Raw genomic sequence first — 15,606 nt, 5'->3', positions numbered from 1 at the left:
TGTGTGTGTGTATATATATATGTATATATATGTGGTTTTGATTCACATCCTCGGGCTCTGCAGCTGATGCTATTAAGTTCTGTTTGTATATACACACACCAGAATGAAAAGGTGATGAATGATACAGCTCTATGCTGTAGCTCACTCAGATCTGATGGTATCGCACACTCCAAGACTGTACTCCGATCAGGCATAACATTATGACCACCTTTCTAACATTATGCACGTCTCTCTCGCCACAACACTCTCTGTTGTTCAGGAAACCTGAAATCTAAATGGAGTCAATCTATCCATCTCTCACAGTTCATCACACACAACATATTAAGTGATGTAGCCGAAGGGCAAGTTCAATAGAAACGAGAATAAATTTTCCAAAGATATATTTAACTCAGCAACAAGGCATTAACATCTCGTTTAAAATATAGCATGAACAAGCCACGAGTGCAGCTTGAGAGTCGATGCTTCCGTCTCTGTAGTAGCTGGAGACGGGTCGCCTGTTTTCTCTTTATTGAGGTGTAGTGCTGGAGTGGTCTGCGTCTGGATACCTGGCACTGACAGGTTAACCACGAGAGAGATGGAGAGCTCTATTATCTATTCATCCTTTGCTCTTATTACCGGGCTCCTGCACCGGCCTTGAGTCCCCTCCATGAAAACCAATTTCCTTGACAGTGTCACCCCTCACATATATTACCCGAGAGTCACCGCAGCATCCTTGTGTCACGTCTACGTGGCACTAATTTATGTTCATCAGTCTTGGTGGCCCTGATAATCGCAATACAGGAGGCAAAAAAAAAAATGTTACAAGCTCGAGCAAATCACCCCAGCGCACAACAGCGCTCGTTCAGTGCAGCAGCAGAGGAAGATCCCTGGCCACGCCTGGAGGAGCAATTCACTCGAGATATAATTAGTTATAACCATGCACTAATGCCCTACATGCAGCCTCCCCACTGCATCCGCGCTGCTGAGGCCGGTTCGGGTTTTTGTTCCCCATCCAATCTCTTTTCATCTCCCTGATCTGCACAGCTTAGCTTAGCGCCGTCCGAGGAAATGGGTCTATTAGCCATTCATGTCAGGATGGCAAGTAGAGTAATGTGGTCAAGAAGCACTGGAGCGGGGGCTGAGATTTGAGATGGGAGTTAGCACGAGTGTGCAGGGGTCAAAACCACAAAGACGGTAAGGTGGGAATTAAATTAGAATATTCAGATTCACGTTTCTAGTGTCCTCGTGATAATTGGCAGGAAGATTGGAAAGGGTTTTGCTAAGTGCTAATGATCAGGGGCTCTTGCATCGTAAAACACTGTTAATTTCCCAGTGAAAGGAAAAAAAAGTGTTTTGTAAATGGATCACATTCTTCGCCATCTCAAAGTGGAGCGGAGGAAAGGCTTTGGATTCGCAAAGCATCCATAGAGTAACATTTATACGTACAAGGCTGTGGGGTCTGTTGTATTTGTTTTAGTTTATTCTCATACATTAGAGTGAAATTCAGACGAGTCTATACTGGGGGAAGGGAACATGACAATGTTAGAGTTGCTGGTGATGTTTTTTGAGGAAGAAATATGTTTAGTGACATAGACTTAGCGTGTTTTAATTACAGATTTCACTTCACATCACTTGTAGCATCTGTCATGAGGTAAAATATGTTTCACCCCTGGGACCTAGATTTGGAAAAAAGTATGAAATACAACTTATGAATACAAAAAAAAAAAAAGACATTTGAATTGTGCCATAAATTACACATATCGTGATGTAAAAATAAAAATATATACACTATCAGTCAAAAGTGTGGGCACATCATTCAATTCACTGAGAACATGTGTCCAAGCTTTTGACCTACTAGTGTATATACATATATACTGAACAGGGTAGGTCTTCCTTGCGCCTCCAAAACAGTTATGACTCACCAGAGAATGGACAGTGGGTCTTCTGAGGGTGTCCTGTGGTGTCTGGGAACAGGATGTTGTTAGTGGGGGGCCTTGATCAGTTTGGGATTTAGTGAATTTTTGTGAGTCTGTGTCAGGCTGCATCCTGCTGGGGATGGCTGCTGCCATCAACGAATGTCATTGCTATGGTGGGGTGGGGGTGCCTCTTCTGGTCTACGTGGGTGGTACAAGTTAAAGTACAAAACTTGCCCAAAAGTTTACCAGCAGAACACTGAATTGTCACGAGATGGTTTTCGATGGTTGTGTCATACAGTTAACTGAAGCGTGAAAGTCATCTTAAATTGCTTTATTGGTAAAAAGAAAAAATGTGTGTCCAATCCTGGGGCTTTTTTTTTTTTTTGCAATACTAAAAAATCTATGAAATAATCAATGTTGTTGTTCTTGTAACTTCTTAAGACTGGGACGACGTGTACTTTACTATAGCTGCTGGTAATCTGCGGCACCTTTGTTGCCAATCCATCCAAATCAGTGTGTTTTTCATCATTCCTGCTTTAAATGTTGATTCCCAGCAATTAGCCATGTTTATGAGCAAACACATAAGGAGCGCTTTGACCCCGCTGCCAACCCTGTGTACACGTCCCACTAGAAACGCCTGCAATAAGTGTCAGCGGTGACTGACGGCTTAATGAACTGTAAAAATTGCTGCTGCTTTTATTAGTGGTGATATGATTCATGCATAGTCATGCTGCGCGTGAACTTGAGCCAGAGCCAGCATTAAGCCTGTTTCTTGGAGACTGTGCACAAGCTGTCGGGGGGGGGCTGTGAAGACTCCACGGTGTGACTGTGTCTCAGCAGGGCTCAGCGTCTGTGTGTGTGTGTGTGTGAGAGAGAGAGAGAGGAACGTATCATGAGCTGGGAGGGATGGGGGGGCTGTAAATCTGAGCAACACCTGCTCCCTCGACTCTGGCGCGTGGTGTGAGGTCAGCAGCACCAGATATCCCATCGATCATATTTATTACATTCATCACAGCGCCCGTTTGTTTTGGCAGCTGATCGCATCGGGGAAAGAAAAAGAAAGAATAGGCTTTTTATTTGAGGGACGAGGAATGCTTTTAGCATGAGCCAGTGTCTTTGCATTTTTCTCCGCTCGGGGTCTTCGGAGAGAGATCAGTCACTGATGTTGGCTCTAAGGCTCCGCTGAAACCACAACTACTGAAGAATGATATTATAAGTTGAGTTCTGGAAAGTTTCTACGAGAAAAATATCTTTCAGAGAAAAAAAAATATAATGTTAATGTCCCATAAATTCTCAGCTCTGTGGCACTTTTAGCTTTGCAGTTGAGGTTAATCTGGGAGACTGAAAGAACAATTTGTGTTTTTACTTTGCTGATGGATTTCTTTTCAGTAATATCCCCCCAAAAAAGAAAAAGTGTAAAAACCAAACGATTTAAATAAAGAATGTTTGTACAATCCACAAAACTGCAGAAAGTAGTTTGATCTGGACGGTGTTTTAGCCACAGTAGCTGGGAGGGGGGCTCTGGTGGTGGGAATAATTTAAACAAAATGGGTCAGCCTGTCCACCGTTTAGGTGGAGACTCCTGTATTTCTTTCTGAATGATTGCCATGAAGTATTTTACTGACATTTGTAGTCGTAGATGATGGATACTGATGAGTTTGGTTTGCTCAGGTAATGTCACCGTGTGTCTAACTTTTGAATTTCAGGATACAGGTAAACACTGTACATTCATGCCCCTTCAGGATTAACTGTTGTAACTCTCAGTGTTATTATCACTCACCCACGAAACTGATGGCAGTCACATCCATCATGGTTGTCTTGGGTTTTGGTTGAATTTTTAGCCTGAGAAATTAGCATGCTAACATTTACCACATCTGTTTTAACAGGTTGGGATCATCATTATGAGAGTCTTACAATATTCTGTAACACTTAGCTTGAAGCACCACATGGCCTATACACTCTCACAGTCATATATATATAGCCCTACTATAGTTGACTATAAACTACAGAATGTTTCTTTGATGAAAGGAAACTGACTGAACGGTTAGAGCAACTGGTCTGAAAACAAACACGCAAGTAGATATATGGTTGTTTGTTTTCTTCTTTAAAGTTTTATCTGACAATATCTTAAATGTGTAACTGGCTCTTCCTAAATGACCTCTGAGATTTGCTGCCACATTTGTATATCGAAGAAATGAGCAGACACACAAAAACATAAACAGGACAAACATATACACGGATCAGCCACAACATTAAAACCATGTTCTGCTGGGAAACTTTTGGACCTGGCATTCATTTGTGTGGATATTACTCGTATGTACCACCCACCTAGACCATTCCAGGTACCCCACCCCATAGCAATGACACTCCTTGGCAGCAGCCGTCCCCAATCAGATGCAGCCTCACACAGACACACACGCAAAAATGGTTTAGGAACGACTCAAAAAACACGAGAAACAGCACAAGGTGTTGACCTGGCCTCCAATTCACTAGATCCCAAACTGATCAAGTATCTGTGGGAGGATCCACAGAGGCGCCTCCCCTCCACCCCCACAAACAACATCCTGTTTTCAGACACCACAGGACACCCTCAGAAGGCCCATGTCCATTCTCTGGTGAGCCACAACTGTTTTGGAGGCCCGAGGGAGACCTACACAATACTAGGAAGGTGGTCATAATGTTATGCCTGATTGGCCTATGATCCACTTGTAATGTGTGGCTTGCACGTCTGATCAAATTAGTGTTTAGGTTTAGGACGTAGCTCTGCTCTTGGACAGTAGGGACTTGTCTTGAGTCTCACTGTCGTGTGATTGGCTGAGGTCCAGCAGCGATAAGAACAAAATAATCTCTTGGCTCCGTTGCCATGAGCCCCACTGTCGGTCATTAAAGCTTCTGTTTCTCCAAACCAATTAAGCCAATTAAGCATGAAATGCAATGCCGCCAGTTTCTTCCATGATACATTTCTGTGAGGGAATGATTGAGACTGCTCGGGTCACTCAACAAGCCTCATTCAATAAAAGGCGTCCAAGGACATTCATATTGTCTGCTGATCTCCTCTCCATGTAATGTGAGCTCAGGCAAGCATGAGAACAAATCGGTTACCGTAGCTCCGGAGTTGCTGAATAATAATGTCGAATGCTTATTGCTAACATATTAAGCTTCATATCTTTCCATATGGAGTGTTGTCTGACACAGATGCGGCTAATAAACATTTGGTCTGACAACAGAAGTGGAGAACGTTCACGCTAGCTTCCTGAAGGTCTGCTGCTGCAAGTATTCCAGCGTCTGACTGTATTTTGATGTCGCTGCCAGGATGTTACGTGATAGCTAGGTTATTTTAATCAGCCTCCACAGGCCATGTCGGGCCTGACGCTAAACAGATGCTAATGTGAGGCCCATTAAAAGACACGGGGAAAGAGGGGATTCAGTGTGCGCAGGCAAGCGGAAAAGCAACAGCCTGTTTATCGCCTCATCCCGCTTTGTGCTCCAAACCTCGCCACGGCGTCCAGCGAGGCTCCCCCTCTTTCTTTCTCCTCTGTGTCCGCCTCGCATTTCCCCGCAGCAGCGTCATGCATGGGGGCATTCCCTGAACAGAAACAGATTTGTTTAGTCCACTGTCATTTTCTTTCACTTGGACCCCTGTCTTTTTTTTTTTTTGTCTGAAAGCAGAACAGAGAGGGTATAGTGTGAAGAAGGCCGCTCTCGCTCTTCTGTTGATGTTTTGTTGAACACTTCTTTGCGTCTTACGTGCTTTGTCCTTCCTTTCTCCATTCTCTGGCATTCTCTGAGTGATGAAAACCTGTTTTTAGTCTTTTTAAAAGACTTTTTGGCTTGTTTCTTGGGTTCATCAGAATTACGGCTAACTGTATTTATTCTGGGCTGAAGGGCTGGGGTAATTGTCTGCAGGGGACAGGCTGTGTGACATGACTCGCAAGTTCCTAAGGTTTGTGTCAAGGTCTAAAATAAGTTTTAGTCTGAATATTTACTTTGTTTTCAATGTAACGCACAGTTTTTTTGTCCCGTTGGTACGTAACCCTATGATGATTAACCATATCCATTCAATTGAGACCGTCTTTGACGTCTCTATAGCTTCTGAACTATGCAAAGTCACTCTAAATCGAACATAGTGAATTTGCATTGACGCCAGGGGCTTGTGGTTGTGGCACAGCAACGAATAAAAAAATGTGAATAACAAGAAACGTTTGTTGGTTTATTGTGACACGCTCACAGTCATAACATCCCCTCTACCCCGGACTTTAGGTCAGGAAAATCATCTCATCCTCCAGAGTGCCACGACGGAGGAAAGAAAGTTTGCATTGTGAGGGCCATTGCATGACAACAGTCATTTAAACGTGATGTATCCTGCAGATTGACATCAATCATGCAACACTTCCTATACGGACAGTTGTAAAAATAAGTGGTTTCCACATGTCGTAAAAAGATGGATAAATGTTGGTTCAGATGAGTAAGTGCCATTCCATATGTTTACACCCAGCCCTTTGTCCTCCTCTGGCCGGCGAGGGGAAAGAGGACAGAGGTTTGGAATGATGAAAATGTATGCAATAGGCAAGCCAGTGTTATACCAAGTCTCTTGGCTTCTACTCTGTGCTGCCGAGGTTTTGCTTATGAGCAGGAAACAGTCTGAAGAACCTTGACCTGACTCTCTTGACTAGTGAAGTCAGCTTCTGATCTGTGATTAGTTTGCTTATGTAACTGGAAAATGGATCAAAAAAAGAAAAAAAGCAAGAGGCACGACAAAGTTACCCTGTAGCTGCTCACTGTTGAAAGCCCCGCACGAGTCCAGATTCACACAGGTCCTTCTACCTCATATTGTTTGTGTTTATCTGTTCGGAACACCTTGGAGACGTGCCGTAAATTGTCGCCTCGCAGACACTGTGAATTTCAGTTGCTGTCTTATAAAAGGAAAAGCAGCACAGTGGATAAAGTCACAATGCTCTCCTCAAGGACAGGACACGAAGAAATGATAAAATGCGGTGGTGAATGTGAGGCGAGTGAAATATGGTAACCATCCAGCTTAAATGCCTGTGAAGGGAACTCAAACACACCGCGCCTGGGACTCGACATTCTGTCCAAGGTGACTCCAGCCGCAGCTTTGACAAGTTTTTATTTTACTCCCCCAGCAGATTCGGGAAGTTAAAACTTCAGCTCGTGGAGTGTCAGCTCCCAAAATGCATCACTCTTTTTTTTTTCCTTTTCTTTTTTTTAGGATGGAAAAGTTTTCTTACTTTTCCATCTACTGGGAAAGACCGTTGTGTTTGCCTCGCAACGGGGGGGCGTCTTTTTGTTTTGTTTTATTCCATCTTGTTCGGTGCACTGTTGAGATGGGAATGAAAGCCATTAAATAGTCTTAGTCAGGAAAAAAGGGGATTGTGGGCTCCTTAGCTTTACCCCGCCTGTGTGTCACCCCGTCACCTCTCTGCCGAGGGGGCCTAGGTTTTGTGAGGGACCGACACATCTGAAAAGAGACCCAGCGTGTAGTCCACGGGCACCCCCATCCTGCTCCCCGCATAGAAACATCATAAGAAAAGACAGAACGTGCACAAACTCCCTTTGAATATATATAAAAAAAAAGATAAAAAAAGACCGGGCAGATGAGAGACAGAGTCTCCATTGAGCGCTGGGATGGTGAGATGGAGAGGGGAGTGAACTTCACCATGCATATTGTATATAGAGTTGCCCTCATTAGGATCCCATCGTACTCCGGGGGAAAACATTGTCACTGGGTTTGAGAGGATAGCCAAGACTGCAGGGGTTTATGTATTTGGCAGGTTTCGGGGAGAGCAGCATGAAGGACTGGTGGGAAGTGCGCCGGTGTTTGCAGTTCCTCGCTTTGAAAAGTTTCAAGAGGATCTTATTTTTACTTGCCACATTTCTGGGGAAACTTGTGATGTGCCGCTTCTCGGCCTGAAGAGACGCGTGGTTTTACATACACATCATCGCCGCTCCGGCTCCGTGCTGCTCACGCTCGTCACCATGCAGATCGCATGTTTGCTGGTGGTGCTGTTTTCAGTGCTGGTCATGCTGGGAGTACCCAAAGACCATAAGGGCCCGCACGGGCCACATCGTCACGCCGGGAAGTCACACTGGTGTAAAAGGCCGCCTAATAATCTCGGATATCATCAAAACCACCAGCATGGAAGACCGTCCCACAAATGTAGCCAGGCCTTTCACAGTAAGTACACGTGAACGCCATCACAAAAACTCTGGAGGGATGTTTTTTTTTGTTTGTTTAAATCTATTTGCACCTTGGAAATTCTTGGAAGTTACTTTGTGTGGAAACGACTTGGCTGTTGTGTTAAAAGCGCTCAGTTTTGTCTGTTGCCACCCCAACAGACTGACATCATGTCATTTTTTTTAATATTTTTTTTTTCCTTTGCTGGTCTGATCAAGGTTACAAAGGGAAGAGTGAGGATGAAGAGTCTCCCTGTTTACAGAGATCTGTCGTCATAACTTGAACGGTTCTTTTAGGACGGAAGAAGGGTGAAACTAAAACTGAATACAAAGGAGTCTGATGTAACACGAAAGTTTGTGGCAACTCTATATATTATTATGTATATTACTCATTATTTAGACATTTTCCATCCGTTAATGTGAGTCTGTTGGGGTGAGGCCCTTCTATTTCCTTTACTGTGCAACACCAGCCTTTTAAGATTCCTGTGTCGTCTTGTAGCAGTTCTTCCCCACATCCTCCTAGGTTGATGAGTCTAAAAATGAATTTAGCCGATAATTGCCCCTGTGTTACAGTCCTCTGATGTTGGCTAGGAGGCATATTTTTTTAGTATGCGCTCGGTGGTATTCAGCTGAACAGCCACTTTGCAGATCATGGCTGTAAAAGCTTTTCCGGAGAACACCGGCACAAGAGGACCAAGTGAGAATGGAGTGTGTAAAAGTGCAATATAACGCACACACGGATGAGTGGGAAACAAAAGCACGCTCAGATCTGAAAGACAGGCGGCTCTCTGAATATGTCAGTCATGTCGCATTCGTCTTCGGCGGGAGGGAAAACTGGTGCGCGGAGAAATTAAACTGTCGCCCCGAGGGGTGAAGTGAAAGGGTTAAAATAAGATCTAAGTACTTTTACATGCTGGAGCACACAACAGTGTGCAGCATTTATTTATTCGTTTAACCTTTCGGGTGGCAGTTCGCATTTATGTGCTCATTTGTACAGGAGTAACTTTACATTTAAAATCCTTGTGCTTGCTTGTTTGTTGTACGAAGTATCACGTCCCTCCTCAAAAAGACATATGCTTAACAATATACTATAATACACAGGCTTAGTTGTTTTGCAGTGGCAGTCGTAGTAATATCTGGATACAGTTATTATTGCAGCCTCATTCATTGTGGATGACACTAATTTAGCTTATTTTTTCTGGTTTTCCAACACATAATGGAAATTTTCTGTTAAAGAATGATCACGAATGTTGTCTGTTTTAACACTAAACCTTTAACAAGCCATGGACTGGATGGCTAATGTGTCAATAACCTATAAAGCAGACTGTGTACTAAGCACCATAGCCATTGCTGGTAAAAAGCTGCCACTGGAGGGCGCTGTTTGGTAACAAATGTTCAGTGGAGGGACTGAAGAGAGCAGAGCTGAAAAGTCTCCCAGCTGTTTTCTTTTTCACTCATTCAGGTTTTCTCCACATTTTGGATCTTTAAGTAAAATACCTATAATTTATTCTTGCCCACCTCCAACGAGCTTCTGTCTAAACTTGTTATTCCTTCATTCTACGTCTAATAAGCAAAAGGACTCTCTGCTCAAGTGACTGTAGTTGAAGAGAAATCCCACTTTGCTGAAATCTGAAAAGAGAATGAGAAGCAAGTGTGAGTGAAGTTTATGACACGTTGGGGAATTTGCTAAATTATTAACACAGATTTCCACCAAAGGCTGTCGGACCAAATTTTCCGTTGCAGCCATGTCCAGAGCGTTAATGATCATTAACTGTGGGGTGTTATCTTTGCATCTGTATTAAAATATATTCACACTGCACGTAAACCGCTGCGAGCTATTTGAACATGCGATGAATGAAGCTCTCAGTTGAACAGGGGAAGTGCAGGCCTGCATGAATGGCACATGCAAAACGTGTAAGTGTTTCAGTTAAAGAGAAAGAAAGAAAGAAAGAAAGAAAGAAAGAAAGAAAGAAAGAAAGAAAGAAAACATTGAGACAGTAGCATATGGCTTTTGAACATTTTCTCCAAGGTTAAACTTTAAAATGATAAAAAGTAGCATTTTTATGGCTAAAGCAGTTTGTAATGCTGAAATATTAATGGTCTATAAAACCACAGGAGACAAAACAAAACCATGAAGTATGTTAGAGCCATTATATAACTATTGAGTTCTGTAAAGTCCCTTCAGGAATATTACTGGATTTGTTTGTAGTCAGAAACCGCAGAAAGAATTACAAAATGTCCTCCAGCTTTCTAAAGTTTTTTTAATATATATATATATTTCTTATTATTAGGACTGGATATACTCAGAGTAAATACAGTAGCTTGCCACTGCGCTCTGCAGAGCTGCTCGGTGAGATCCAGGCGAGAAGAGGTTAAATTTCTTCTGTGGGAAACACTGTCGGGTCTGTAGAGGGGGTAGAAAGGCGCATACCAATTGACGAGGCATTCCGCTTTCCTTGAATGAAATGCTGTGAATATGAATCCGTATTCCCCCCCTCTCGCCTGAGGTTCGCCGTCTGCGACGCGCACACGGATCCATCGGGAGTTGCAGCCGAGGAGAAACCTGGGGAAAGTGATGGAAAAGTTGCACTGATCCCGCGTCCGGGTCTGCTGGTGGATGAGGGAGCGCAGGGCTTGAAGTCGCAAAGTTTCCGAGCTCGAGTGACAGATTCAAAACTGGACTGAAATGATGTGACTGCGAGCGTATTCTTTCAGCGTGGACTAATCGGCGACGGTTCGCGTTATTTGGCTCAGTTTGGACTTAACTTTTGCGGATTTATCATTTTGTACCTTTTTTTTTTGCGCACAAAGGAACTAAATGATTTAAAGGAGAGCGTCCGGCTGATGAGTGAGCGCAGCAACGGGATGAATTCAAAGAAAGGATAGAGCTCTGCTAGTTCTCCGCTCACATATTCCCGCATAGTTTTAACACATGGTATCATTCAGTCGGACTCAACTTCTGGAACTGGACATGTGTTGAAATTTGGAGTTATCTGGAACTGTTTTCTGTTATTTTTCCACCTTATTTCTCACCCTTACCAAGAAGCCAAAGCACGCTTCTCTGTAACTGCTCTTGGTCTGCTAGATTTTTTTTTTCTTTTGTGACCCCCCCAAGCCAAAAAGAAAAAAGAAAAAAATCTCCGTTTTTTTTTAAACAAAAGCAAAACTTTGGATTCCGAGATTTTGTTTTTTGCAGTTTGACATGAAGGAGTGGATGTCTGAATTGTTTTTTGAATAATTTGGATTACGCGAGAACATTTCTCATAAGAGACACCCTGAATGATGTCTCCAACTTCAATTGGATTTGTATTTCTGTTAGGAATTCTCCATGTGTGCTCAGGTAAGTGAGTGGAAATTATTTCAAGAGAGGATTTTTGTTGGAGGTTTACAAGTTGATTTTTTTTTTAAAATAATAAAATAAAAAGATAAAGGGGAAAAAATCCCAATGTATCGACTTATTTTTGTGATGCCACAAGCCAGAACCAGTTATTAGAGTGCTGGCACAAAACGTTTTCATCCAAAATCATTCAGAGAAAAGACTAGTGCTGCAGGGCTGAAACAAACTTTGCCAACTACAAGGCAAGTAGGCAAAATTTGATCGTTGGACTTCTACACGTCAAACACTTGAGTGTCCTTCAGTGATTTATCTGGTGTGCATTTTTGAGTTTCGTGCTACGAATGTGGACGACAAGGCATTGTGAAATCTCCCTTGATCAAGAAAGTCAACATCCAGGCTAAAGGGCCTGTCTAAGTTTTAAAAGCTGAGTACACATAAAGTCTCGCATAAAGTGCTGAGGCCATATGGGATCAGTGTAGAGAGCTGCTATCATCGGTCATACGGACAGCATCAGCTCCTATGGGGACCATGTTTCCATGTATATCACTATTCATTCCTCGGACGACCATTAATGCTGAGTCCAACATTCTTCGTGGATTTTTAAAATGAAACCTGCACATATTAAATGACACGGACTCTTCATATTTTATTTGTCCCTTTCTTGATGTTTCAGTCTAGCTTTGTGTCATTTAACATGTGAAACACAACAACATGTTTCCCTTGTCTCTGTCCCCTGATGCTGCTTTTATTTTGCCTTATTATCTTACACATTTTTCCTCCTCACCCATCACATGGATGTCTTTATAGAGTTTCTGGACCGTGTTAGCCGGGGCTTTCCAGGTCAGTTGCTTCAGAGCTAGGAAGCGAATGGCTTACCATCCTATTGTGAAACATTAAATGGGAGTGCATCCTGGATGTTGTTGATTTTGAACAATGGAAACTAGTTTAAAATATATGATGATATATGAAAAGTCAGATTTTAAGATGAGTTATTTCTAGAAACAGCCAGAGAAACAACTGTGGCTTCCAGGCTTTCTGCTGTAGTTTGTTGTTTCTTCAGTGCACCTATATAATTATCTAAGTAATTATCAGCATAATTGTTTTCAAGTTGAAACCTGAAAAGCTATTATGGCTTACTGGTCTGTTTCCAGGTGTCCCTAAAAGGGCCAACATCCAACAAAACATCTTAGGACACCACGTTCCCACTAAAACATCAGGCTCCTTGTTTGGTGGTCCATGTTCATGCATATTGCAGAATATTTTGCATATTCAGATGTTATTTCTCCTTTCTGACTGGTTTGGTGAGTTAAGTCTTTGTTTTCTGTATTGATGTGGAAAACCCACTGCACCTTCGCAGTTTTGGGAAACAATATAACACCTGAACAGGAAGTAGGGTCAGAGGTGAGCGTGGAGTACTAGGTGGCGGACCCATCTGCTCCACCCTCGGCCGGCTCTTGAGCTCGTAATGCTCCTGTCCTGTGAGAAAGACCGTCAAGACACCACGGTTTCCAATTACGCCCGGCTGCGGGGATGTCTCGGGACGTTTTCCCTGCAGAGGCGTGAGAATAGGGCTGCCTAATAGACATGGACTGGACAGCAAATACTCAAAGGATTGGTCCTGGATTAGACACTTGTGTCAGGAAAATTGGATTTCACGCCACTTGCCAGGAAAAGATTTCATATTCGCAGCTAATTGGGGGGTTAACGACTTCACTGTGGTGCAGGGAAGGTATCGAGTCTCTTCAGAAAAAGTCTGAATGGTGTTTAGTAACATCTGCGGATCATATCATTTTCACATAGCTGAGCATTGACGTAAGAGATTTACTTTATATTCTATGTGAGTGTGTGAAATAGAGGGAAAGACTCAAGGTGGCCTTTGCCCTCTCAAACTTGTGATGACTTGCTTATTGGCGCTTTGCCCCCTATGAAGGTTGTAAATTGATACCGTCATCCGTCATGTCTCACCCTGTTATCAGGTGATCCGTCCTCCTGCTTCAAGACTAAATGGTTGTTATCTGTCCTCCAAGTCCTCATCAGACCTTATACTCACCTCGGATGTGTTGTTCAAATCAGGGCAAAAGGTGGCCGTGCTTTTCACACGTAGTGGGATACTGTCAGGAGATAAGGGTTGTTAGAATTGATAAATATTAACAGGGAGGGATGCGAACACCTCTAAAAGTTTACGTCCGCGCTGCTGTAAACTCTTTGACCCTTCGTATCCAGCACATCGGTGTGCGCAAGTATGTACTCATGATGATAAAAACTATGGGCAGTGGGAGCAGTGCCCCGGTAATCAGCCCCAGGCCCAGCAGCACCAAGCCACGGAAGTCTTGACAAATTGACTCGTAAGTGCTGATAAATTGTGAAGCCCTTCCACCTCCTACATCACAGCGACATGACAGGACACAGTAGGTTCCAGAGCCAATTAATGACCAGAGACCACAGGTGAGACCCATCTCTGTCACTTCTTGGCTTTTGTAGTTGTTGGCTACCAGTACCTTCCACATGTGCTGAAAACATATCCATTAAAGCAGACCTCTTTTTTGTGTGTTAATAGTTCCTCAGGGTTATCCCTTTTTTTATCAGCATTGCCACATCAAAGTTTATTCCAAATCGCCTCCAAATCTTGTTGTTCCTCAGAGTCACCTCTTCCCTCCCCCCTGGGTCTGAAAATTCTCCCACCTGTGCGAGGTGACACCACCCATAAAACTATATCTCCATAACTTTCGCTAATACACATTAATCTGATCCTAAGCTGAATCAAATGGGGGGTTTTACACCCAAAGATCCGGGATTAGGAAGACTTTGGCTTAGTGAAACCACATGGAGGAATGTGGGAGGGCAGTCGGTGTCCTCCTCTTCCTGTTCATGAGAACTGTGGCTAAGTCATTAATGACTGACAAGATAAACATTTCACAGCAGTTTGTGCGAGGCCAGATAAATTAGGCGGTGACTCTTAATGATCTGCTTTCCCCCAACCGCTCCTCCTTTAATGACCTAAAAGCTCCGCTTAATTGGATTAATTAACAAATCCGTCTAACGTCAATAGTTTGTAATTTGCCGTGGCTCTGGCTCAACTGATACGCAGGCCTGCGAGTAGAACCGGAGGATTAAGATCATTTTTTGTCAAACTGAGGCAAACATCTCAATATCCAACGTGTTAACCTCTTGGCGTTTCAGACACCCCAGGAATTAAGCGATACGTCTCGAAAGGATTCGGTTACGACGCTGTGAGTTTGTGGGAGTGTTGCTCACTGCTTGATGATAATGTTGCTATGACTTACTTAGCACATACCCCTTTGTCGCTCGGCCTAAGCTCCAGAAACATAGCGCCAGACAGAGTTAAGCTGTCTACACTAATAATACTCCAGAACCCAACTTCAAACCAGCATTTTAGTCTGGAGCTGACTGTTATTAGCAGACAGCAGGCGTGTCCAGGACATTAAGACTCATGGGTCAGTCCAGTTAATGCATCTTGCTCTGATAGTTGATGTGGAGGACAAACATTCCCTATTGCCACTCGGTCTGGAGGTGATAAATGGCGTGTCCTTATAGGATGAAAGGTGTTGTCTGGTTTCTGTCCCAGTTCACAAACGGCACACTTAGAATTCCCACAGCTTTGCTTCCTGTTATGAAAAATGCGCAGGGCTTATTTTGCGTGGCACATTCGAATCTGCGTTGCATCTGCGAGCTCATGTGATCTCGGCCTCGCCGTGCCGCTATCAGTTTCCACATGACTCCGGTAATATAGATGTGAGCAAGAAGAAAAGGCAGCGACTCGGGGGTTTGTGTTTGTGTGGGGTGGCTAAAGGAATCTCTTCATCCTCTTACCCATCCCCCCTCTTCTTCTTCTTCTTTTTTTTTTTGTTTTGGCCCAATTTTTTAAGACTTGCCTTTTTTGTGACTGGTCAGCGCGGAGTCTTTCTTAAGTAAAGCAGGGCGACGTGCAGCAAAAAGCCCGTGGGGATGGGGACGGGGGAGGCCGCATTGTGCTGCCTTAACAGGGTGATTGTGAGGCATGGAGGAGGGGAGGAGAATGGCTCACGAGAGACTGAGGGGTGTGCGAGGAGCGTAGAGGGGAGGAGGGCGGCTACACAAAGGCTACCCCAGGGTGTGGAAAGAGGGTGGAGGGGAGAAGTACGAAAGGGGAGGACGGAGCAGTCAAACGTACTGTGATACACC

The 15,606-nt window shown here is 43.6% G+C and overlaps 1 protein-coding gene across 8 annotated transcripts in view; it reads left to right on the top strand.

The window, feature by feature from the left end:
• The window catches only part of robo1 (roundabout, axon guidance receptor, homolog 1 (Drosophila)), a 207,573-nt gene that overhangs the window by 74,437 nt on the left and 117,530 nt on the right, over nt 1-15,606 (top strand). Inside the window, exon 1 of one of the 8 annotated variants that reach the window (XM_047593827.1) lies at nt 7,667-8,088. The exons of 6 other annotated variants lie outside the window; for them this stretch is intronic. In XM_047593827.1, coding sequence (XP_047449783.1) covers nt 7,890-8,088 — 199 coding nt within the window. In that variant the 5' untranslated portion in view covers nt 7,667-7,889. Of the gene's footprint in view, nt 1-7,666; nt 8,089-10,477; nt 11,428-15,606 lie in introns of those variants that run through there. One more of the 8 variants, XM_047593831.1, reaches the window with a different exon arrangement.

Source organism: Mugil cephalus, chromosome 9, assembly GCF_022458985.1.
Source record: "Mugil cephalus isolate CIBA_MC_2020 chromosome 9, CIBA_Mcephalus_1.1, whole genome shotgun sequence".
Taxonomy (NCBI): domain Eukaryota; kingdom Metazoa; phylum Chordata; class Actinopteri; order Mugiliformes; family Mugilidae; genus Mugil; species Mugil cephalus.
Note: the sequence above shows the minus strand (reverse complement) of the source record. Positions and strands in the feature narration are given on the sequence as shown.